Consider the following 22,657-nt stretch of genomic DNA (forward strand, 5'->3'; position numbering starts at 1 on the left):
ATAAAATAATTCGCTTTAAGAATAACAACGCGAGTGCGGGGAGATTCGAGCGAGGTTCAGTGGAATCGGGCACCCATGGTCAGACGGGCGCGTATCGCTTCCCCCGATTGCATTTATCGTTTCCATTTTGAACCGTATCCGAAGATCGAGCAATTTCTCAACTAGCGAACACTTAACAAACGCGTCTAATCGAAACGCGAAAAAAATGCGCGCGTAATTTATTTACGCGGACGCAGAGATACGTTCGAAGAGGATCGTTTCGGGTAAGTAAAAGCAGCGGGAATTGAAAAGGTTGTGCGTTCTCGCGCGCTTAATTAAATTTCTGCGAGCGAAGATTGAAAAGTGTATTTACGAGGGAGAAGTGTCTAAGACTAAACTGTACAAAACTGGATGCGTAATGCTCGAGCGTTTATTCAATTCCGTCTATTCGGTCCGCGGTGTGCAAAAATACTGACTTTTCTAAATGTTCGATCGATGGTATCCGGTAACAGAAGTGATAAAAATTTGCAAAGGATCCATTGTTGAGTAACGCGCAACCGGTAAATGAAAATTAAGGGAATAATTTCAAATTTTCTCTACGCACTGCTCTCGAATACCAAATGATACTTTTTTTTGAAATTACACCCGATCGAATGAAACGCGCGGGTCAAGTGTACCCCGCGAAGTCGATCGGTTTAAGTGAATTTTCCAAAGTATTCGAAATTATTTCGCGTCTCGAGAAAAAGCGAAAGATACGTTTACCTTTACCGCGCGTCCGTTATTAAATCAATGGAAACCCCGTCTGTACTCTCCTCGCCTTCTTTTTCACCCTTTCTACCGAACACCGCGCAAGGTTTTCGAGATATCGATTTCTTTCCACTCGGAGTAATTTTCCGGATAAGAGTCGCTATTTATCGACTAGCACCGTTCTCGAACTTACGGAATTATATAAAAAAAAAGAAGAATACGAACACGATCGAAGAATGCACGAACGATTCGAACGATCTATAAAAATTGATCGATGTTGATCCTGTACCGGGGGTCGCACGATGGCAGAGTTGCCAGTCTTGTCGCGGAAAAAAACGCGGCAAAGTCCGTTGAAAACGAGCGGAACGACGATTCGTGTTCCATCTCGCGATCGTTGGAATCGAAATGTTCCGAATCGTAGGCAGATTTCACCGCCCCCTTTCCGTGTCGGTGGTTTCGCCTTCCAGGAGACAGAGAACACCGATGGTCGGACACGATTCTCGTTTTCCCACGAACGTAATTACCGGGACGGTATTTCCCGGTGCGTCGAAGGTATCGACCGCGAGGCGAGGCGTTTCGGTGGCATCGATGTTCGACGCAAAACCGGCGTTAATCCGGCCGGGCGTGAACAGGGTGCAAAAAGACACGAGAGACAACACCGGGGACGAATTCGCGAGAATACACGGTCCCCTGATCAACGAACGAGGACTCGGTCTCTCTCGCTCTCTCTCCGTCTCTCTCTCCACGGTCCAGTTAGACGATACAGAATTAAGCTCGAAAGTACTCGGGGAGTACCGGGACGTCGGAATACCGAGCCTACAGAGCTATAAACAGCGACAAAAGGATACCGAGTGGGCGACGAGCATTGAATGTACGAGAAAGGATTGTATGCCGGCCGACGATGGCGCAGCAGCGACGTCGCTGTTGCTTTTGGCATACGTGTGCGTCGCGTACGTGCCACGTACGACTGTCTGCGGCCCGCTTTTCGGTGTGGCCGCGCTCCCGGCAGAAAAGAGGAGTATTTTCGCCCCGCGTCCCCGCCGAACCTACCTACGAAACAATGTGGTTCTTTTGTGCGAGAAAGAAATGGAAAAGCCGAGCCAAAGAGAGAGCCTTAAGAGCGATTGAAACGACTCGGCCCGTGTCCGTCTCGCGCGCTCCTTCCCTCTTTGCGTCTATTCTACGCCTCGGCTTTCTTCCCGGGGCCGGTGCAACGCGGTGCAACGCGGTGCAACGCGGTGCAACGCGACGTCTTAGCGCGCGATGCTCGTCTTTTTTTGCGCTCGGCCGTACGTGTTGTCCCTCGCCTTCACGGACGTCGGTTCGTCCTCGCTTTGATCGCGAGATTGCGCGGCTGCGACGATCGCATTAACCGTCGCGCGAGCCTTCTCTGCTTTTTCGAAATTCTTCGCACCCAAGGTTACTCTTCACCCCTTAAGACGCACGTAGTCCTGCGAAGCGTCGCGAAGACGGACGAAAACGAACCGTCTTGGCCACTCATCGACCACCTACCTATCGGGTACGGTTCAGCCACGGAGAATCCTGTTGAACAAATTCCCATCGGTCCCCGGCGATGGTTTCCATCGCGCTCGCCCCGGTACCCGTCCATCGGATCGAGCGCGATTCGTTACTACCCCCGAAGTTGTCGACGACAATGGGACTCTTTTCTACTTTTTTCGGGCAAACCTCGAAGAGAAGCAAGGACGACGGAACGAGAAAGTAACGACGCGCGCGCAGAGACCGAAGACGCGCCGGCTGGCAATAGAAGAGGGTGGTATGTGCAAGAAGGGCGAGTATTGGTAGACAGGGATGCGAGGGGTGGTTGCAGGTTGATAGTCAAGACTGCCTTCAGATTCCAGAGTGAAGCATTGTGTCCCGAACGCGCATTGTCCTCCCGTCACCGGGAACTCGACAATGCCGAGTCCGTAAGTTAGTAACCCTACCGTAAAAACTTATCTCCACCCCGAACCATCGACCTCCAGCCTCCGTGATTCCGTTCGATTTCCAACCTCCCGCCTTTCCGCCCTACCTCGCGTGACTTCTGCCGCTTTTCCACCGTCCCCCGTTCTTCGAACGCGAGAACGAACCGTTTCCCCCGTGTCCGCGACGTTCTCGTTCTTCCGTGAACGACAACGACCAGGACGAACGCACCTTCCCGCGCAGAGGATCGCGCGTTCCGCTCACCGAGGAAGCTTTCGTTCGCGAACGCGCCGCGACGACGAGGGTCGCGTACTTGGTGGAATTGCGCGATAATCTCTAAAAACGAATCGAGAGTAAACAATCTTCCCATCGCTGGAGATTCGGGTCCAGGGTCCCCTGTACTTCGATGATTCGAATACCAGAGTGGTTATTTCGAGTCGAACTCCCCTATTAACTGTGGATGATCTTTACTCTAGATCCATGAGCGCAACGACGTGGAACATCTTTGCAACTGTTGGGGACTTGGAGACCAGTGGTCTGCGTACTTTGATGATTCGAATACCAGAGTGATTATTTCGAGTTAAACTCTCGTATTAAGGGATGAACCTATCCTCCAAAATTGCACCGTACAAGTATCGTAGTGCCATATTGAAAACTATCGGAGTTGAAAATGGAATCGAAAAAATACTCTCGCGAATGTTGTTCGGTAGGAATGGAGATGAACAAATTATTTATACCGTGTAACGACCCCTTTCCTACTACCGAACAATCTTTTTACGAATATATTTTCGATACGTTCGATTCCTCGTGAGATATTCCAACGTATCTCCAAAATTAAAATCAACTCGATATTTTGTAAATATTCTTTCACCGCTATTGACAGAAACTCCGAAATTGAATGAAAAAGTCGAATGTTTGGGTATTGCAATTTTGTCACTTTCCGAGTTCTTTTATTCATTTCGATTTGGACAATAGCCGCATTTACGCGCGCCGGGAATCTCTCCGATCTTTTTGTTTCGAACGACCCGAATAAAAATAATCTTGTCGAAAATGGTTATAAGTTCTTCCGCGTACGTTGTACGCAACCGTCGAATCGAACATTTATACTTGAAAAAATGTGTACAGCTTGCTTAAGTAAGTTTCAAGCAATCGACAGTTTCACCGAACATCGGTTAAATTTTATTGAACAATTTTTATACGATCGTTTAAAACGTTACAATATTAATTCTGCCGGTGTAAATTGTACCGTGCTCGCTGTATTAAATTTTCACGAAATTCGATCCCCTGAAACGCTACGACATCGATTACGTTGTATCGTAAACATTTTTCCGCTCCCGTACCTAAATCGATCGAATCTCCTTGACAATGAAAATATAGAACGTCGTTCAAATTTTAAGCCTCCGAACCGGTTGGTTGACCCCTTAATTAAGCACGCGCCGCGCCGAGCGAACGCGAAACGCACCGGTTTACAAATATACCCGCGGTGCAAAAATAACCAACGAGACGACACAATGGTAAACGTCGAGATTGCATCCAACCCGGACAAACAAATTTAGTACGACGTCGTAAGCGCCAAACACGCGCCGCTCAAAGTTCCCCGACAATGCGTCAACCGAGACGCACTGTCACGCGCGTCGCACGCATCTTGTCGCAATTGTGTCTCGTCGTGTCGTGTCGTGCAAACTCCGCGAGTTACGATTCTACCTACGTACCGTACGTTTGCAACGACACTTTCGATGTTAATTTATCGAAAAGTGGCGGTTTCGCGGTAGCGCCATCGCGCGATGACTTTTCTAACTCGTCGGTTGCACGAACGTTCTCAAACGTTCTCAAACGTTCTCAAACGTTCTCAAACGTTCTCAAACGTTCTCAAACGATCTCAAACGTTCTCAAACGCTCTCAAACGATCTCTTAAACGCTCTCGAACGCTCTCGTGTACGTTCGTACACCGAAAAATGAAAGCTGGTCGCCGCGCGTGTAACGTCGATCGCGTCGTACGAAAAGCTCGTGGTTCGCAAACGACGACGCGGCCGGCGTCGCGTCGGTGCTCGCCTCGACGAGACTCTTGAAAGCGTAATGTGGAACGTCCGCGAGCGCGTCGATCACGGGGCCGAGTCGAAGAAGTCGATGGTCAGCAAAGCGGAGAGGCACTCTCGGGTCGGAAGTGAACGTCCTGGGGACCGGATACAAACATTAGGGGTTGGCGGGCGGTCCTCTCGTTGGGACTCAAGTTGCCGAGCAGCCGGACAACGCGTGGTCGCCGGACAAAGCTCTTCTAATTGTCCCCATCAACGACGAAGAATGGACCGCGGGCCTGCCGCTGACAATTTCATTTGTAATTTGCATAAGGCTTATTAAAATCACAATGGACGTGGACCCACGGGGATGCTCGATCGCGGTGGCCGCGCTCGGGCTTCTTCTTCTTCTTTTTTTTTTTTTATTTCCTTTTCTTTTTTTCGCCCTCTCTTTTCGGCCCGCCCGATGGGGAACAATCACGGCCACCGCGGCGCCGGTAATTGGAGTTTAATAAGAAGCGCGACCCGATTCGGTCGCCTCGTAAGGAACACGACCGACAAGGACAGCGTTACAGAAGCCCGTAACCGCGGATCAACCGCCAACGAGCGACAATGGGTTACGATTAACAACCGTGAAACGTCGATCGATCGGGAAACTTTGTCGTCCGCGTTGACACTTACTTCTGAGACGGATGATCCGGCGGACTGTCGTATCCATGATTATATCCACGGGAACACACTCGAGAACACTGTCACGTACGAAACTCTTCGACCGGATTTACGTTTATTCGTCGTTCACCAGCCCTCGAACGTCGAACGTCGATCGACCAACGGTCGAGTTTCACATTTTTTTCGTCAATTCGTCGACGATGAACTCGTCGTTTGTAACGTGTTCGTCGCGTTAACGTTGGACGCTCGAGGGATCGAACACGTTGTAAAATAGAAAACGATCGACGACGAAATTACCGCGCGACGTGAATGGTCGTTCGTTGGTGCATTTTTTGGGAATAAAAATACCGTTACGCGTCGACCTCTGTACGGTCTTTCGATCGAACGTTATCGTCGACGAAACAAGAAACGTAACCCGCGTTAATCGCATCGTCGATGTTTTTCCCACGAAACGCGGCACCGATGAGATTCCTCTCGTTTCCCGAAATGTGTCGCGCACGTGAAAGACGGCGCGGAACTGAACCATCTCAAAACGCTATCATATCGCGCGCCGCCACATTCCCCCACCAGTTTCTACCAAAATGCGTCTACGCATCTCTTATTCGAACCGCGTGGGAAAAAAATCGTTCCGGACGATTCGCGCGAGCGTACGTTCCGCAGAATCGAGGATCGCGCGATACCGGGCGCAATTCTGCGCGTCGATCGTAACGAATCGTGTAACGAAACGGTGAAAAAATATCTACCGGAACGAAAGAACGAACGGTTCTGTTTCTCGTTGTAATTTATGGGATCGAAAGAAAAATTGTAACGGGACGAAAGTACCGGAACGTAGCTCTACGTGTAACGTATGGGAACGAAACAAAGTAAAAAATAACCGAACGGAAGAACGAACGCGTTACATTTTTCGAAGTGTTATATTTTTCTGCGCAATCGATGAAACCGAGAAAGAAAATATATATAGCTGAGCGAAAGAACGAACGTATTGTATTTTATCTGTGCGATCTGTGAAACTGTTCCTCTTCCAGGTGTCTATTTATCTTACGTGTTCTAAAGAGGTGCGAGCCGATGAACGAGAGAAGAAGAGTAACTCAAAAACGAAAAGATACGCGAAAAAGACGATCGTTCCTTCGTCGTTTGCCCGCGTTACGAATATTCGTAATCGCGCGTTTCACGCATGTTCGATCAGTGTCTGACTCTTGGACATCTGTTCTCCCAAACGCACAGACGATACTCGTCGCGAACGTATCCATCCTCGCAGACGCAGCCGCTTACGCAGTTTTTCTCACGGATGCTGCATGGCCCGGAATCCCAATTATCGATATCCTCGCAGCTCTTCTCGCACGTCGGATCCGCCCCGCAGCTACTGAACACCTCGTTCTCGCCGCAGACGATCGAGATCTCCTCTAAACCGGCTCCTTGAAAGCGACAGAAGATTTCCAGATCGCGAAATCGAACGAGACGATGAGAAAAAACTTACTTAAAATCGTCGTTCCGGCGACCGTGTCGCGATACAGAAGCAAAACGAAAAAACTGATCGCTACGGAATCCACGCGCGTGTGTTTCATCTCGCTCGCGTACCAACGACGAAGAACAAATGCGAACGCGAAACCGCGGCGTCAACTTTAAATACCCAAGGAACAACCAGCGATACACGAATCGGTGCACGCTATCGACCAAGCGAAACCAGTTTCAGTCGCCCGGGAAGGCAACGTTCTCAAAACGTCGACCTCCGTAAATGGCGCAACGGGGAGATAAAAAGAAAAAAGAAAAAGGCGAGACAAAGAAAACGGTGAGATTACGCGCGTTACGCGCGCGAAATTGAAAACGTTTAACGCCGGTGACGAACGATAATAGAGACGACGTGGCAAGAATTATTACGCTTACACGATTCTTTCTTTTTGTTCTCGTGTTTATGTATTTGCGGTTCTTTGAATTGTACAATAATTCGTTTACATACAACATATATAAGTGTCTTACTAGGTAAATTACTTGTATGATACCTTAAAATAAGTATTTGTAATAAAGAAGGAGCGGGCCGTGATGAACGGCTGTACCGAAACAAAGCGGCGTGGGGGGAAAATCCAAAGTCGCTCTCGACAGGAGGGGGGAGGAGAGAAACTAATATCCTTACTAAGGAGTCTCTTCTTTGCGCCGGCGATTCGCGACTCGAAACCGATGAAATCCGTAAACGATACAGGTATATTTTCCTCTCTTCAAGCGCAGGGATGCCGGTCAACGACGTGACCGTGTGTTATATTTAATTAACGTTTAAAAATTCGCAAAATCGATTCGTGACGAAAACAATTTTTTTTTTTTTTTTTTTTATATATATTTTAACCGGTGCTTTTTAACTCTGAACGGTTCCTGGTTAAGTCAGCGATGGATGCTCACTAGTCTTCTGATAATGAATGATAATGAAAAGCCACTCGCGTGTACGTGAAATATACTGCGACCAAATACTTCCCTTCGAATATGCGCGTCACAGTTGAAGCCTCTCTTTTTCGTTTGAATCCTTAATACTTGCGCGACTGTTCCGTTAAAAACAAGGGTGGGTGGAGGGAGGGAAAATAAGTGGGGGGTTGGGGGGGGGGGGGAGAAAGATGATACCCGATGCGAAAATAATCACTAGAGTCGAAATACGTGTAAAAATTCTTTTCGCTAACGACAAAGAAATAAGAAAACGTTACGAGGGTGTAGTTCTCGAGAGGTGCTCGTTCTCACGCGAAACGAACTCGCCACGTTCGATTCGAACGAAAAAAAAACTCGCAAATTACACGCACTTGTACCATGAATATTTACACACGTGCGTAGCTATTCATGCGTAAGCATGACGATCGAGCGAAACGATACGCGAACTCGTGACTTTTCGTCGGTGTGAAACGATGATTACGCGGTTCGCTGTGTGTGCGCGATAGAAGCTAAAATGTGAAAGCAAAAAAAAAAAAGAAAGCCGCGTTTCTCTCGACCGTCATGGCCGCCAGGTTACATCATATTTTTCTACGATATCCCCTCTCGACATTCCTTTTCTCATTTTTTTTTTTTTTTTTTTCCGTATAAATTGTACCGAGAAAAAGCGTTTCGGTACGACGATATTAAGAAGTCTATGCCTCACGTGATCCGGTCGATGTCTAACGCCGAGGAAAAGTGTAATTATATCACAGACGAAGGAGAAGAATCGAAGAAGCAGCAGCGGCGACGGGGCTTTCTACCAAATCTTAGCGGCAAGGGCTCTCTGCATTAAAACATTCTTGCTTCGCTGCTTCATGCGCTCAATGAAGTACTCCTTGCCGTCCAGGTTATCGTTGACAGGTCCAACCTCCTCATTCTAGCAACAAACGAGAGTTAGTTGGCTCCTAGGTCGCATGTTTCTTGCACGTGTGGCTCATCACCATCATCATCATCATCATATATCATCATCCTCATCATCATCCTTATCATCATCATCAATATTATTATTATTATTATTATTATTATTATTTCATCATCATTATTATCATCATCCTTATCATCGTATCATCATCATGATCATCCTCCTCCTCATCCTTATCATCATCATTAATATCCTCATCATTTATACTCCTGATATTATCATCATCCGGATTATCATGATCGTCATCGCGAAGACGGGCTGTTCTTTCGCGAAAGCCTACACAGAAGAGACCTAACCAACCTTGTTAGCTGTGTCGCCCCCCTCGCCCTCTCCCCACCTCTCGTAGTCATCGTCATCCCTTTCTTCGCCCTCGCTCAAAGGTCCATCTTGCCTCTTGCTAGGAGGAACGTTCGATCCTCCGCCACCCTGTTGGTGCTCCATCACGTCGTCGCCACCCTCGAGCATTTTGTTGATTTTCTCTTTCGCTTCGTCGACCTTTCTCATCGGGTCGGGAGAGTAGCTACGATCGCTGTATCGATCGCGAGAGGCGGCGCGACGGTCTCTGAAGTCTCGTCTGTCCCGGAAGTCGCGGAAGCCCTGCTTACCGTGGAAGAATCTACCGCCACGGTTACCACCGCGTCCGCGTCCGCCGCCGCGATTGTTGAAGCCACCGCCGCGTCTGTTGCCGAAACGATTGTTGTGCTGATTGTTGTAGAACCGATTACGATTTTGGAAATTGTTACCGCCGCCGCGATGGTTCGGGTTGTTGAAGCCCTGGAAACGCGGCTTGTAGTAAGTGCCACGGTTGTTGTACGGCCGGAACTGCCTCTTGCGGTAATAACTCCTGTCCCCGGACCTGCTGCGACTGCGACTCCTGGTGTACGATCTGGAGCGTGACCTAGAGCGTGACCTACTGTAAGTGCCCGAAGGAGAACGGCTGTATTTCCTCTCGTAACTGCCCGATCGTCGATTCGAGTACGATCGCGAACGACTTCTCCTGGGCGACCGAGATCTCGACGAACCCGAACTGGAGGCACTGCGAGATCTACTGCGCGAACGTTTTGCTGGACGGTCCCTGCTCATTCGTTTGGTCACTGCTCCTCTGCCGGAGGACTCGCGTTTCTTAGGCGTTTGTCTATGCTGCCGTTCCGCCTCGCTGTCCGAGTCCGTTCTGGGTCCTTTGGCCTGATTCTGGCTCTTCGTTGGTGGAGGCGGACGCGGTGGCTCCGGTGGATGACCAGCACCGCTGTTGCTCTGTCCGATTGGCTGGAATTTCCCACCGAGATTGTTGCTCGAACTGAACTTGCTTGGCGCTGCTTGAGCCGCGGACAACGAAGGATCCTTGTACGATTGGAACTTGTTCTGCGGTTGCGGCGTAGGATATTTCACGGGTGCCTGTTTCGGAATCGGCGGTTCTTTGGGCAACGGCGGTGGAGTCGGCGCAGACATTGGTTGAGCGGCTGCCGCCCTCTTTTCCGCGAGTTCGCGTTGCATTTGTTTACGGATGTTCATGGATTTCTCCAGGGCAGCGCGCTGCAATTTCTCTTCCAGCTCGTTATCGTCGTCCTCCTCGCTGTCTACGTTCGGTTGCATCTTTTTACTTTCCGTGGGTACGTCTTGCCATTTTTGAGGAATAATGTCCTTTTGCCTGAACACGCAAGAATATTGAAACAGTGGTAACTTCGTTGCGTCGCTACGAAATTCGATACCGGTTTTTGTTTATCGACTACTTCTCTTACCTGGCGGCCTGTGCAGCTTTCCACTTTGCGTTTAATGCGGCTGTGTCCAGAGTCGGTAATTTTGGCTCTGGATGAATTAATTGAGACTCCTGCTCAAATATGTCCGTCAACGGTTTCCTTTGAATCTCTGTAGAAAAATGAAACACCCACGCAACGTGTTAGATCGCGCGACAACGGACGATACAAAGTGCTTCTCTCGTTTCGTTCGAAATTCTCGGGGCTATTACCTTTGCGTTGCAGCGCGGTCATCGGTATTCTAGATTCTCGTTCGTGATACGCCTTCGAAGCCTCATCTCTCTCTCTTTCCCTCTCTCTGCGCAGCTCCTCCTCTCTTCGTGAACTCTCAGCGAGCTTCTCCGCGTTGCTAAGAGGGGAAGCTATGTCATTATACTGAGCTACATACCTAGTAAATATAAAAACATAAATAAAATACGGTATGTTATAGACCGCGTTTCCATTCATGTTTCTTTAAAAATTGTAATTACGTTAACTAATGAAATATGAATAGAAAGTAACACTGCAAAATAACACCGGCGTACAACCCGTTTGCAAAACTATTGTCCATATCGACAAGAGTATTTTAAAAAAAAATAGCGGGAAAAACAAGAACGAAACGTTATCGTGAACTGGCCATAAAGGTTCCAACCTTTTCAAGACAGCGGTCTCTTTCTCAACTTTCGCATAATACGCATTCAGTTTCGACTCCAATTGCTCTAAATCCGGCAACGAAGATTTTTTCAGGGCTTCTAAATCCCGTTCAAGTTTGTCCTTATTTTTTCGTTTCTTTCGTTCTTCCTTCTTCTTCTTCTTGCGACTTTTCTTATCCTCCTTCTCCTTGTCCTTCCCCTTCTTATCCTTCTTCTTCTTTTTCTTCATTTTCTCACTCTCCGAATGTTTCTTTTCCTTTTCCCTTTCCCTTTCCCTCTTCCATCTAGCGGTTTCCTCCAAGAACTTTCTTACCTAAGAATACAACAAATTCGATAAAATACAAAATTATATACGACGGATAAGCGGATGCCGATTATTTCGTCGAGAAAACATTTTACTCTTACCTTATCTTCGTAATCGGAATCGTCCTTGGTCTGCTCTAAAAATTTCCGCACTTTTATCTCGTAGTCGTCCATTTTATCGCGGGCGTTCGAGCTATAGGCCACTGGAGCTATGACGTCATGCGTGGCTGTTGCGGCAGCTGGTGGATTGTTGTATTGAGCCATGCGCTTGCTCAGAGGCGATAACGAACCACGATGATCTTTCTTATGCTTCCGTTTGCGACTAGGCGACCGGGATGCCGATCGCGAGCTTCCCGACGAAGAAGAGCTGCTGGATTCCGAACTCGAAGAACTCGAGGATCCGCTCGACGACGAGCTAGAACTCGAACTCCATCTCTGTCTCTTCTTCGACCGTGACTTTCTCTCTTTCTTGCGTTTCTTCTTTTCCTTTTTATTTTCGCCGACATCGTTCTCGGTCTCGAAACTTTTGAAGGTGTCCAACGGATTCAACGAGGACGCCAGAGTCTTGGACTTGATGTATTCGATGGAGTTCCTAGCTTCCTCGTGATACGGAGCAATTGCCAAGCAGTTCTCGTATGCTTTTTGCGCATCTTCGTACTTTTTCTCGTCCTCGTAAGTTCGACCCAGGGCAACGAGCGTCTCCGCCATGTATTTACGGGCATTCGCGTGAGTTTGATTCAACTTTAATGCTGTCTCGAAATCCTCGATCGCTTTCTTGAAACTGCCGCTGTTGGCGTACCTATCGCAACAGAGAAAAGTACAGGTATGAAAAGAATCGGTGTACCGTTGCAAAATTCGATTCGCGTATTTATTAAATTTAGACAACTTACAGTGCTCCACGGGCCACCAGTCCTTCGACGTTTCGCGGATCTACGGTAAGTGCTTTGTTGAGACACTGGAAGGCTTCTGTATGGCGACCGGCCTTGAAATGGTCTATACCTTCAGCCACGCTTCGGAACGCCCACTTACTAGCCTGCGCCTGCCTTAATTCAGACGCATATTCATTAGGTGGGAATCTTTCTCTGTAAAGGTTTATTTTGAGATTATAGTAGACAAAGTCAATTTTAATCGTATACAAACAAGATTTCCAACCAGAATTCGATATTTTACCTTAAACCGACCATATTGGAATGGTTCTCTTGACCGAGACCCATCAAGTCGCAAAGATATTTAATGTTGTTTGGGTTGTTGAAGCCAGTACTATTCTCCAACATCACTTCGTACGACTGTCCTTTGTTCTCCATCGCTTTCCTACACCACAAAGAGAGACGACCGATTATCAACGTGTAAAGATCGTTTTGACCTTCGCCAAAAAGAGAATACCAAAGCTACTTCGTTAACGGTAAAACTAAAGACTTGATAATCATGACAACCGAATCTTCGTGTATGTCCTGTGTTTATTTTCCTGGCAAAGGAGTTTACTCGATCTGATCGTATATTTGCCCTTCAGTTTTTGTTTTCGACATCTCGTCGTCTTATTTACATTTATACATACTAGTATGCATGTCCTTTACTGCAGTTCCTTACACGCGTGTTAAACGTGCGGCACACCCTTCGACGTTCTGTTCATCCCTGCGCAATGACTTCGCCTCTTCTCTTCGATCTGCATGAATTATTCAACGATACGACACTAATGCCAAAGATGCTTCAAAGGAAAAGGAATGCTTCCAGTTGGAAGAAAGAGAGTGTTATCAAACACCTCATGGTATTAGAGTCGATCAAAATCTACGTTTATACCGTTAACAAGCAGCAGGGGTCCAAAACAGGGATACATTGCAGAAAGTTGGTAAGTTTCCTTTATTACCAGAGATAATTTCTTATTTATAAATTTACAATGGTACACAACCTCATTATTATGTAAACTCGTCTCTCACCTTTCATGTACCGCTAAGACGTATATTTCTAGTATTTTGTATCATGTTTGTAATCAGAGGATTTCTCAACACAAAAGCACACAGCCTATCATCAATCGACGGTGGTTTGGTTTTTATAAGTTTTTGGTGCGATAAAATAAATTGCATAGCCCTAGGATAGGTTGGGAGCCACGCCTGAGTATATTTTATCTTCCAAGTTGACCAAAAAAATTTTTTTTTATATGTAGTAGTACTGTCGCCTGTTTTGCATTTTGTGGTGTCAATTCAAACATGACATCATTTTTTTATATTTTTTATTTGTCAATTTAAGCTGTAAGTTTAAATGAGGCATTATTATGACAAGGCGCGATTCTTTTGAGGCTTAAAGGTAAAGGTTCGGGCGATTAAGATTTTAGTTGTTTGGCCTCTGCTTCAAGTGTTATTCAACTTCGCAAAGATTTTGCAATATCTTACTTTATTACATAATACAATAAACGGGGCAAATATTTCGATAGGGTATTATGACAAATAACGCAGTTTAAATATTGGTTAAAATTTGATGACAATTTCTTCGCTGGGTTCAAGGATTTTAACAGATCGCTTTGATACAGATCGCTTACTCTTTTCATTTATTTTATTATCTTCTATTGAACAATTATTTTATTAATCGTTTATCATAAGAGACCAAACAACGATAAATCATTATTATACCTACCGTCTGCTGCACTCACTCTGACCACCCAAGGCTCAACATCTCATACTGGAAATGCAACCTCAAAAGACATTGATGTCATTGGCGCCATAGTTTGGCTGGTGCTTTGAGAGTAACATATCACAAACGTAGATAGAATATTGTGCGCAACAGAGCCATGTCAACCAATGCTCAAGGTTTGAATCATTTGTATCACATTATAAATTCATCATCATACTGACTATCAACTTTACGTTACTGAGAGTGTCTGGCACCTAAATTCATAAAAACGTGTAAGAGGAATCAAATCTAATTTACCTTGTTTTGTTAGTATCACAGTGCGTCTGTTAAATCTCAACTTCTTTTGGCCACCATTTTCCTTACCTTCTATTTAATGATAAATATTAAACAAAACACTAAAGATGCAAGAAGTCTGCACTCTCACTTATTATGCAAGTTACAAACAAGATAACTACACTGTCGATAGAAGATGCATTTCGACCACGATTGAGATTATATTATTACATCGAACCTAAGTTCGAAACTACCACTGTCAGGAAAGGTACCCCCTGCCATCGTTAGTGCAAGAGTGCTCTCAAAATATATATCGCAATAAGCAAATAATCAGAGAACGATTTTCAATTCAAATAAAAATTTTCAGTCAAAAGTGCTACGGATGCATCACAAAACACTTTTACCATTTGTATTGTGTATACAGAATTCCCTATAGTGATATTTATGTCAGTTTATAAGAGTTAGTGAAGCATTATCGTAAAATACAAAGAATAAATGTACTTATCCAGATTTTTCATTACTTACTTATAAGCTTCTGGAAGATCATCGGAATGGATAAGTCCCATAGGTGGGTGTGGGGCTTGCCCTTCACGGGCAGGTACGTTCATAACAGCAACAACTCGCTCGGCTTCAACGTTAACTTCACTGACTACGACGCAGATGAGATCATTTGCCATGTAGCCTCTTGTAACACCTTTCTTGTCCACCGCCGGCACAGTGGCCGTGTTCAATATCAGAGCCTATTCATTACATAACATTATTTCAGAAACCAACGAAAAGAAATGCAAAGCATCATTGCTACCGACAACAAATGTCTCAACGTACCTTAACTCCTAAATCGGTAACAACCCTGGGGCAGTCGCTGCAGTTGCAAAGCACCTTCAGAAGAAGCCCAGCAGCACTTTTACCCATCACTTGCGCGTAAATAACATCTCCAACGACCAAACTCTGAGAATAAAATTTTCATTACATTATCTTTAATGTATTGCATACTTTGATGTACATTTTGCTAGCAGAGATAATTACCTCCAAAAAATTACGTATACGCTGAGATTTTTCCATGGTAACAAAAGTGTCAAGGCCTGGCATTGTTGCATAAAATTCTGAAACAACGCGTGTCATCCATGAATTACACAATGTTGCATAACCTTAGATAGACTAGGCAGGAATTAAATAAAACCAAAACTCTACCTTCGTCTCCTAATTCTTGCTTGATGGGTTCAATTGTTTTCTCCAAATTTGACTTATCATAGAGGGCATCTGCTTTCTTTGCAAGGAATTGTTGTAGCTTTAGCCTTTTCCCTCTATCGCCGAAACTATTAAGAGTTTTCAAATTATAATGCTTGATTTACGATAAATTTCTATAGTTGGACTAAAAGATTTTAGCTGCTCAAAGTTACTTTTTCGAATGCAAGTCACATTAGGCAAGATTCTTGATTTCATAATCTGACCGCATGATATTCTGTACATACGATTGTATACGTTTAATCATTCGACAGTATCTTTTGTTCCAACTGTAACTCTACGATCGATAAGCGTAAATAAATATATACCTAAGAGTCTTTTGCCGTTGTTGATAGATCTCAAAATTTGGTTCCTTGAGATTTAGCATGGCCAGCTCGTTCTCGTTGCGTTCTCCTTCCCACACTTTCTGCAACTGTTGGCCATGGTAGTTCAATGCTTGCGCCACAAGACGCGCATCCATTGATTCCATTTTGATTCAGTACTGCAAGCAACCTAGTCCTGCAATACTACGAAAATCGGCAGATTCGTAATGTTTTTCCATTTGCGATGTTCCAAGATACTATCCAAATCAATAGGTAAAACTTTAATAGCTGCCTCTTTGACCGACTATGCCCGAAATTGGCATGCAAAAAAGTATCACCGTCCAGAGCCAAGGACACGTGTTTTTTGTAATGAATAAACTGCTATCTCTTCACGGCGTGATATCCAGAAAATTCTGGTATTGCAACCGGCTGAAAATTCGGTCGAGTGCTAGCGGCGCAAACGTATCGGTCTCGTACGGGTTTCCGAGAACCGTGAATCATACCTCCAAAAGGGGGTGGTATTCTGCGCAAGAACGCGCTTCGACACAAAGCAAATTACCAATAACCGGTTTCCACAACGATTTACCTGTAGCCGTTGATATTCCTCAGGCGACCCGTAACAACGACGTAATAGAACAAATCCGTCGAATATTCTTTATATGCAATAGAAATGCTTACGCAGGAGAAAGGCGCGTTATATTGATTTATCGATAACAAGATGGTCGTCGGGAAGCCGGATTGCGAAGGCCAACGGCGCCATGACGCTCCAAATGGCCACCTCTTTTATTCCGACGCTCATCCACGCCCGTTTTTCAATATGGGCATGCCAGACCGGCCAAAAAAGAACCCAGATTGTTACTCACCGTTTCTCCCGTATTATCTTCCGACGATCTGTTAACGTGTTTTCCAACTATATCACGGTCCACTATGCAACATCGTCGACGATTAAACAACTGCGTGCCTGATTTCGCCATACGCCGCACACAAGTCACGATTACGACAAAACCGGAAACGAATAGCTTGCAGACGCTTGCGTAAAATCGTTTACCCCCTCCTTAATGTTTCTTCGAGTATCGAACTACATATAACTTCCGGTTTAGCGGTTCAATTTGAAATAGTATATTCGATATTTTGTTGTCGGTAAACTTTGAAATTTCTTAATAAAGTGAAAAAGATTAATTTGAATTGAACGAACACATTATTGAACTCATTACAGTTTAAGACGAATAAAAACGAATATAATTTTTATAGTATCTTTATTTGCAGATTTTGTAAAAAAACATGGTTATAAGTCGTTTATAGTCAAATATACATCAACAACTTAACATATTAAACAATTGTTCCTAAACCGTGTACAAAATATTAAACCTTCAAGATTCGTGGAAGAAGTGATTAACTTCTTTTTTAAGAGATTGTATCTGTCCCTTTTCTGTATTTTAATTCATTACACTATCTTGCATTCCAATATCATTCAAATAAAAATTATTTAATTATTGAATTTTCTTTGATTTCTCTTCCTTTGTTACATCTACATTCCAATAATATAACATTTGAAATGCTATTACAGCATTAGCAAGTGTAGAGCACATGTACATTACTATCATTGTCGTGTCTCCTGTTTCCTGAACAGATGTGAATATCCTTGCTAGAGCTCCAAAAAACAGCATAAAACAGGTTATTGCTGAGAGTTGACCAGTATTTCCATTGAAATAATTTGTGTAGGCCTGCAGGAACTAAGAGAGCATAAAGTATTAATAACTATCTATGCATATATTATATAATGGCAATCGTTTTATACGTCATACCTTACTAGTAAGAACAATGGGTATATTCATTGCTTGACATGTCCATAAAAAACTCAATGGAGTCAAACCACTTAGAGCAGCAAATAATATTGCTAAATAAGCAGCAAGGAATGCAGTTGCTTGAGTAGTATTACCACTGAAATGCATTACTAAAACTGCAATAGTTAAGGTTTGTAATCCTAGAAAGACTCCATCTCCCCAGGAACTGGAATATATTTACTAATTGATTCAACAAGATTTATAAATCGTGTCAACTATTTATTTTTATAAATTAGATTACCTAAATGGGAAGCCACTAATAAAGCTATAAGAGACCATCGCAGTGATACAAAACAAATCCAACAATACACTCAAAACATTAATGCCTTTTCCACTTCTATTCTGAAAGATTTTTATAATTTGAGGTATTTTAACTAAAACAAAAAACTAATATTAGTAAAATAATATCATTCAAAGTAATAATTAAGATTTGTACTTATAGTAGGTACATAACTATGGTGCTTGAAATTAAAATATCTAAGCAACAAATTTTATAAACGTAAATGTTATTTAAAAATAAATAGTCTAACCAAGGAGAGATCCGCCGATGATTCCAAAGCCTAGAAGTTTGCTGAGGGCCACTTTGAAGCATCCCACTGAAACATGTTGAAAAGTTTCATGTTTTACTTGAAGGGGCTCGTATTTTCTTCGTAAAAAATTCATTTTAAATTTCATAAAAATTTATTTGTATCGTCACGAAAGAATAACGACTTCTAATTTACCGTCGGAAAAAAAAGTGAACATCGTTGAACACGTTACGAAAACACTGATTCGATTACTCGTAAATTGAATAGTACGAGTCGTACTGTGATCTTCCAACTGGAGAAGGTTACATGTAAATCTATTGACGTACAAGTAATTGATTAATAAAATGAAGTTGCTAAAAACAAAGCCTTTTTATGAAAATTGATATGGTTTTTGTTTAAATCGTACACTCGTGCGGTTCACGTGATGTTCCGAGAGTGCAACAGAATAAATTATTATTCCACTTACCAACCACTTATTCTCTGTCATAATAATTCTCTAATAAAAGAATAATGCAATAATTTATAATAAATGAAACAGGTATTCTTACCATGAAAGAAATTGAACTCATCAAAGTACTCTACCATACATTCTTTTGTAAAGAATAAGAGAGTGGCGTTCCTCAGTAGCTGAGCCATTTTCGCCACGAAGTCCAGTTAATCTTTTACCTTATGGAATGTATAGAATAATTATTGTTATGTTGTAGCAGTTAGGTTAGTTCTAATCGTTTTAACCTAGCAGAACTTTCATACCGACGGATAAATAGTCACGGCAGTTATTTTTTTATTCACTGTATGGTGGAGAGCGTTGAGCTGCTTACCACTTGTTAGGTACTTGCATTCCTCCATAATTAACTTTGGGACTAATTTGATTTCCGTTCGATTGTAATTTATACGATACAGTATTTATTACATTTTATAATGAAAAAAAAAGGAAATATTTTTAAACAAGCGTGGACCATTATACAGTATTTAGGATATCCTAGAACTACTCCTCCTTATACAGAGAAATAAAGTGGAAATATGCACAATCTTCATGACAGGGAACAAAGAAATATATTACTATTTTATAATTTTTAACAATAACAATAGTTGGCAACGACGTTCTGCAATGGTTTTTTAATTATCTCAATTGCAAGCAACTTCTAAATTAGGCGCCCCTTCATAAGACAACTTACAAATTAAAAATAAATAAAAAACGAATTTTTAAATTTAGAACAATGTGTTGTAAGATGTAGTAATATTTCATTATACAAAAATATTACATAAATTACTGTAAAGCGTATGTACCGTGTAGTTACATGACAATGAAAAACTTGACAAAAAAGAGGAGGTTATGTATCTGGAGTACTGAATTCTTCTGTGCATACAAAATGATACTGTACAAGTATATTGTTAACATACGTATATAGAGATTTCTTAATTATTTAAATTCCCTATTATTATTAGTAGTAGTATTATTAAAGTCATTAAAGGTTAGGGATTTCAAGAAAATATCATTAAAAAAATGAAAAAAGTTTAATGTTAATTCACACATTACTGCCCATTTCTTAAAATTCATTTACATTTAGACGGTGTTCCAAAATATAATTATGATTTTAAAACAGCTAGTGCCTCTGTGAACTTTAAACCTTCTAAAATGTATGCTAAATTTTCCATGGATGCATCCACATCTTCTTCTGCCCAAATTTCTAACATATTTTTACATTGTTCATATGGTGTTGGTTTTCCTTGGAAAAAAGTAATCTAAAAAAAATAATTATATGGTTTCGTTTTTCAATTATTTTATAACCAATTTCATTCTACTATTTATTTACCTCGTCAATCGTATAACCAAATTTAGTTGCTAATTTTTTCCAATCATTTTTTAAAATATCTGATAATTTTGCCACCATTTCAGGGGTAACCTTTGTTAGTTTCCGTCCCTTTGTATCTGTATTTTCAGGTTCAACTTGTTCACTCTCTTGTTTTAAAACATCTTCACTGAATTCTTGATCGTTCACTTCTGATGGTGGCATTTCTTCAGTTTCTAATTTTGTATCAGACTGTGTCTGCTTCAGTAATTATATATGACTTATTTTTAAATTTAAATGATAACAATTGTAGAAGTTAACCAAATAAAAGTATTATACTTACTGGGCGATCTTTGGCAATTTTTTTAATCATTGTTTCGAGATATTCAGGAAGTTTGTTAATAGGATAATTTCCATGAACAAAGAAGTGTGGACTGCGTCTAGCTAATAACCTCAATGCTCTCCAACCAAAGTTTCCATCATTTACTTTCCTATATTATATACAAAAGAAGCTAATCATTTAACATATTACAAAAATAATTTTAAAAAAAATCTACTCACTTGTACTCATCTTCAACCATTGCATTGGGATCTAATTGCATAATGGCTTCTTCAAAGTATGTTTCTAAAGATGGAAGGAAATCTCTGTCTTTGGATTTACATGCTTCAAGATTATTAGGACATAGATTCCATAATTTTGTCAGTTCTGGACTATAAAGTAATTAAATTTAGTTACACATTTAATAAAAACGTAAATATTTTTACTTTCATTCATAAAAAAAAAAAAGTATTACTTACTTTCCCATATGATACTTTCCTACTGCTTGAGCATCTCTGATAACATCTCCAATTCTACGTCTCGCCCTTTTTGGTTTCTTTAATTCGTCTATATCAGCATTAGAATCTGGAGCTGGTTTTTTGAATGGTGGACAACCTTCGTTTTTCCATGCATTCCAATGTTCTTCACGTTTCAATATATTTTTTACAGTTTCAGCAAATGTTGGGCCATCAGGAGGTGTTTCTATCAGCAAGGCGTAAACTTGGTCTGTGGTAGCTTTTACCCAATCGACTTGGTCAGGCTTCAACTCATGTGTTTCACTTAAAAATTGTAAAAGTTATTGAGACTCTGTGACATAAATAATCCAAAACACTATTTAAGGAAAGCAGACCTTGTCTCATAGCCACTGGCAAGGAAGCTTTGGAAAACAAACATCATTTTATAGCTTTCAAAAGTCATTTTACTAGAGATTTATGAAAAATGTGCAATTCTATGAAGAGGAATTGTGAATTCAATTGTAATAAAATACAAGTATATAAAGGATGTATATAAATGTTGCAGATACTTACGCCTTAAACTTTACAGTGCTATTAAGATATTGGAAAAGAATGAGAAATTGCAGCAATACATATCGCCTAAAATTTGAATCAGACAACTGTAGTTCCAATAATTTCTGATTTGTTAAATATTTTGCAAAATAAGGGGTCTCCTTATGAGAACCCTCCATGGAAGAATCAACTTTAATAGAGGTTGCAGAATAACTACGTTGTTCTTCTAATTTGAAAGACGAAAATGCTGATAGAACACTTGAAGCGTGCTGAAAAAAGTATAAACAAACAATTTAAGTTGCCTACAAAGAAAAATATTATAATCATAACAGTATTGTAGCAATAACTTGAGCTTACTGCTGAAAATGTTTTCCACTGCATCTTGCTATAACATTGATTTGGATTTCTAAAAAAATCTTGCAATGCCCAAAATTTTCTATATAAATTATAATCAATCGGTACTTTGGTCTCAGATTTATCATCATCCTTAGTTATTTGCTCCAACACATCTTCCTTTGATTTTTCAGAACCAAACTCTGTATGGTTCTCCAAATTAAACTCACTGACTATATTAAGACCAGATCGTTCAGAGAAAGGAAAAAATTTGGCTAAGAATAAAAGAATTCTTCCACAAAATACAGTCTGTTGTGACCGAGATAATCTTCTAAGTAGGTCATTACACATTCTTAACAAATTATTTTTACAAGCACTAAAGAATAAGTCTTCTTTCCACACAACAACATTGTTTTCAACAAAAGTAAACAGTTGTTCACATCTATCAAGTGTCATAGAATCAAATATATCACCAAGTAGCATAACTGGCATACTAGCTGTTGCTAGGTCTTTTCTGCATAGTTCTATGCAAAATGTAATATACGTTTCAAGTAAATGAACATTACTTGGCACTTGCTCTGATAAAATTACAAGTAGACTGTCTCTTAATGCTTGATCAACTGCTGCTTTTCTGTCACTATCATTTGTACATCGTTCCTGGCATTTCTTTTGAAATGTCTGTATATCTGGCACTTTGAAACACTGCTGCAAATAATCCTAAAAATAAGGTAGAATAACGTTAAAAATATGATGGTGTTTAACCTTAAAATGATTATCAATAAGAAATATATTAACGCAACCCTTACACTATATTCCTTCCTTAATACTTCGAACATGGCCATGGTAGCAAACAAATTTACACAAATTTACTCTAACAAAAAAAATTAACACTTTTACTTCGCTATGTATTAAGCATCATGTAAACTATCAACAAAAATTGTGTTGTTCCAAACTGAATAAAGTATACTCTAGATTACTCCAGATCTGACTGGTGTTATAAAGT

General features: G+C 41.9%; 4 protein-coding genes across 14 annotated transcripts; all 4 read right to left on the reverse strand.

Annotated features, from left to right (window-relative positions):
* Window positions 1-3,786: 3,786 nt before the first annotated feature.
* On the reverse strand, window positions 3,787-7,135 carry LOC143147666 (serine protease inhibitor). The gene is made up of 2 exons (XM_076313119.1): window positions 6,808-7,135; window positions 3,787-6,745 (listed from the first exon to the last, which is right to left on the reverse strand). Exons 1-2 carry the CDS (start codon window positions 6,893-6,895, stop codon window positions 6,513-6,515), a joined length of 321 nt encoding a protein of 106 aa, XP_076169234.1. The 5' UTR covers window positions 6,896-7,135; the 3' UTR covers window positions 3,787-6,512.
* An 82-nt stretch (window positions 7,136-7,217) lies between these two features.
* On the reverse strand, window positions 7,218-16,826 carry LOC143147664 (uncharacterized). Of its 4 annotated transcripts, none has more exons than XM_076313114.1 (14): window positions 16,698-16,826; window positions 15,841-16,038; window positions 15,479-15,603; window positions 15,314-15,390; window positions 15,113-15,235; window positions 14,813-15,027; window positions 12,560-12,700; window positions 12,280-12,432; window positions 11,492-12,188; window positions 11,086-11,399; window positions 10,667-10,842; window positions 10,440-10,566; window positions 9,001-10,348; window positions 7,218-8,655 (listed from the first exon to the last, which is right to left on the reverse strand). In XM_076313114.1, the coding sequence occupies exons 2-14, from the start codon at window positions 15,999-16,001 to the stop codon at window positions 8,536-8,538; spliced, it is 3,777 nt and encodes a 1,258-aa protein (XP_076169229.1). In that variant the 5' UTR covers window positions 16,002-16,038; window positions 16,698-16,826; the 3' UTR covers window positions 7,218-8,535. The 4 variants fall into 4 exon arrangements, with proteins under 4 accessions (XP_076169229.1, XP_076169230.1, XP_076169228.1 ...); XM_076313115.1 differs by having other exon boundaries at window positions 10,667-10,803; window positions 12,280-12,471; XM_076313113.1 differs by having other exon boundaries at window positions 12,280-12,471.
* A 254-nt stretch (window positions 16,827-17,080) lies between these two features.
* LOC143146802 (mannose-P-dolichol utilization defect 1 protein homolog) lies at window positions 17,081-19,311 on the reverse strand. Of its 4 annotated transcripts, XM_076311448.1 has the most exons (7): window positions 18,956-19,295; window positions 18,754-18,871; window positions 18,401-18,519; window positions 18,209-18,274; window positions 17,920-18,052; window positions 17,640-17,844; window positions 17,081-17,567 (listed from the first exon to the last, which is right to left on the reverse strand). In XM_076311448.1, the coding sequence occupies exons 3-7, from the start codon at window positions 18,420-18,422 to the stop codon at window positions 17,325-17,327; spliced, it is 669 nt and encodes a 222-aa protein (XP_076167563.1). In that variant the 5' UTR covers window positions 18,423-18,519; window positions 18,754-18,871; window positions 18,956-19,295; the 3' UTR covers window positions 17,081-17,324. The 4 variants fall into 4 exon arrangements, with proteins under 4 accessions (XP_076167563.1, XP_076167561.1, XP_076167560.1 ...); XM_076311446.1 differs by lacking the exon at window positions 18,401-18,519 and having other exon boundaries at window positions 19,024-19,311; XM_076311445.1 differs by lacking the exon at window positions 18,401-18,519 and having other exon boundaries at window positions 18,956-19,305.
* Window positions 19,312-19,707: 396 nt separating this feature from the next.
* Hpr1 (THO complex 1-like protein Hpr1) lies at window positions 19,708-22,600 on the reverse strand. Of its 5 annotated transcripts, none has more exons than XM_076311355.1 (9): window positions 22,461-22,600; window positions 21,679-22,371; window positions 21,343-21,590; window positions 21,165-21,191; window positions 20,794-21,093; window positions 20,557-20,706; window positions 20,339-20,486; window positions 20,020-20,253; window positions 19,708-19,948 (listed from the first exon to the last, which is right to left on the reverse strand). In XM_076311355.1, the coding sequence occupies exons 1-9, from the start codon at window positions 22,494-22,496 to the stop codon at window positions 19,793-19,795; spliced, it is 1,992 nt and encodes a 663-aa protein (XP_076167470.1). In that variant the 5' UTR covers window positions 22,497-22,600; the 3' UTR covers window positions 19,708-19,792. The 5 variants fall into 5 exon arrangements, with proteins under 5 accessions (XP_076167470.1, XP_076167469.1, XP_076167472.1 ...); XM_076311354.1 differs by having other exon boundaries at window positions 20,020-20,256; XM_076311357.1 differs by lacking the exon at window positions 21,165-21,191.
* Window positions 22,601-22,657: the final 57 nt, after the last annotated feature.

Source organism: Ptiloglossa arizonensis, chromosome 5 (assembly GCF_051014685.1).
Source record: "Ptiloglossa arizonensis isolate GNS036 chromosome 5, iyPtiAriz1_principal, whole genome shotgun sequence".
Taxonomy (NCBI): Eukaryota; Metazoa; Arthropoda; class Insecta; order Hymenoptera; family Colletidae; genus Ptiloglossa; species Ptiloglossa arizonensis.

Excerpts from the sequence above, each read along its gene's own strand:
- LOC143147666 (XM_076313119.1), bottom strand. The coding sequence starts at position 6,895 with ATGAAACACACGCGCGTGGATTCCGTAGCGATCAGTTTTTTCGTTTTG. Across the intron at positions 6,746-6,807 it reads CGCCGGAACGACGATTTTAA|GAGCCGGTTTAGAGGAGATC; the intron begins GTAAGTTTTTTC and ends GTCGCTTTCAAG.
- LOC143147664 (XM_076313113.1), bottom strand. The coding sequence starts at position 16,001 with ATGGAATCAATGGATGCGCGTCTTGTGGCGCAAGCATTGAACTACCAT. Across the intron at positions 11,400-11,491 it reads ATTCCGATTACGAAGATAAG|GTAAGAAAGTTCTTGGAGGA; the intron begins GTAAGAGTAAAA and ends TTGTATTCTTAG. Across the intron at positions 10,567-10,666 it reads GACCGCGCTGCAACGCAAAG|AGATTCAAAGGAAACCGTTG; the intron begins GTAATAGCCCCG and ends ATTTTTCTACAG.
- LOC143146802 (XM_076311446.1), bottom strand. The coding sequence starts at position 18,841 with ATGGCTCAGCTACTGAGGAACGCCACTCTCTTATTCTTTACAAAAGAA. Across the intron at positions 18,053-18,208 it reads CATCGGCGGATCTCTCCTTG|TTAAAATACCTCAAATTATA; the intron begins GTTAGACTATTT and ends TTTTTGTTTTAG. Across the intron at positions 17,845-17,919 it reads ATTAGTGGCTTCCCATTTAG|TTCCTGGGGAGATGGAGTCT; the intron begins GTAATCTAATTT and ends AATATATTCCAG.
- Hpr1 (XM_076311354.1), bottom strand. The coding sequence starts at position 22,496 with ATGGCCATGTTCGAAGTATTAAGGAAGGAATATAGT. Across the intron at positions 22,372-22,460 it reads TATTAAGGAAGGAATATAGT|GATTATTTGCAGCAGTGTTT; the intron begins GTAAGGGTTGCG and ends CCTTATTTTTAG. Across the intron at positions 20,707-20,793 it reads GGAAAGTATCATATGGGAAA|TCCAGAACTGACAAAATTAT; the intron begins GTAAGTAATACT and ends ATTACTTTATAG.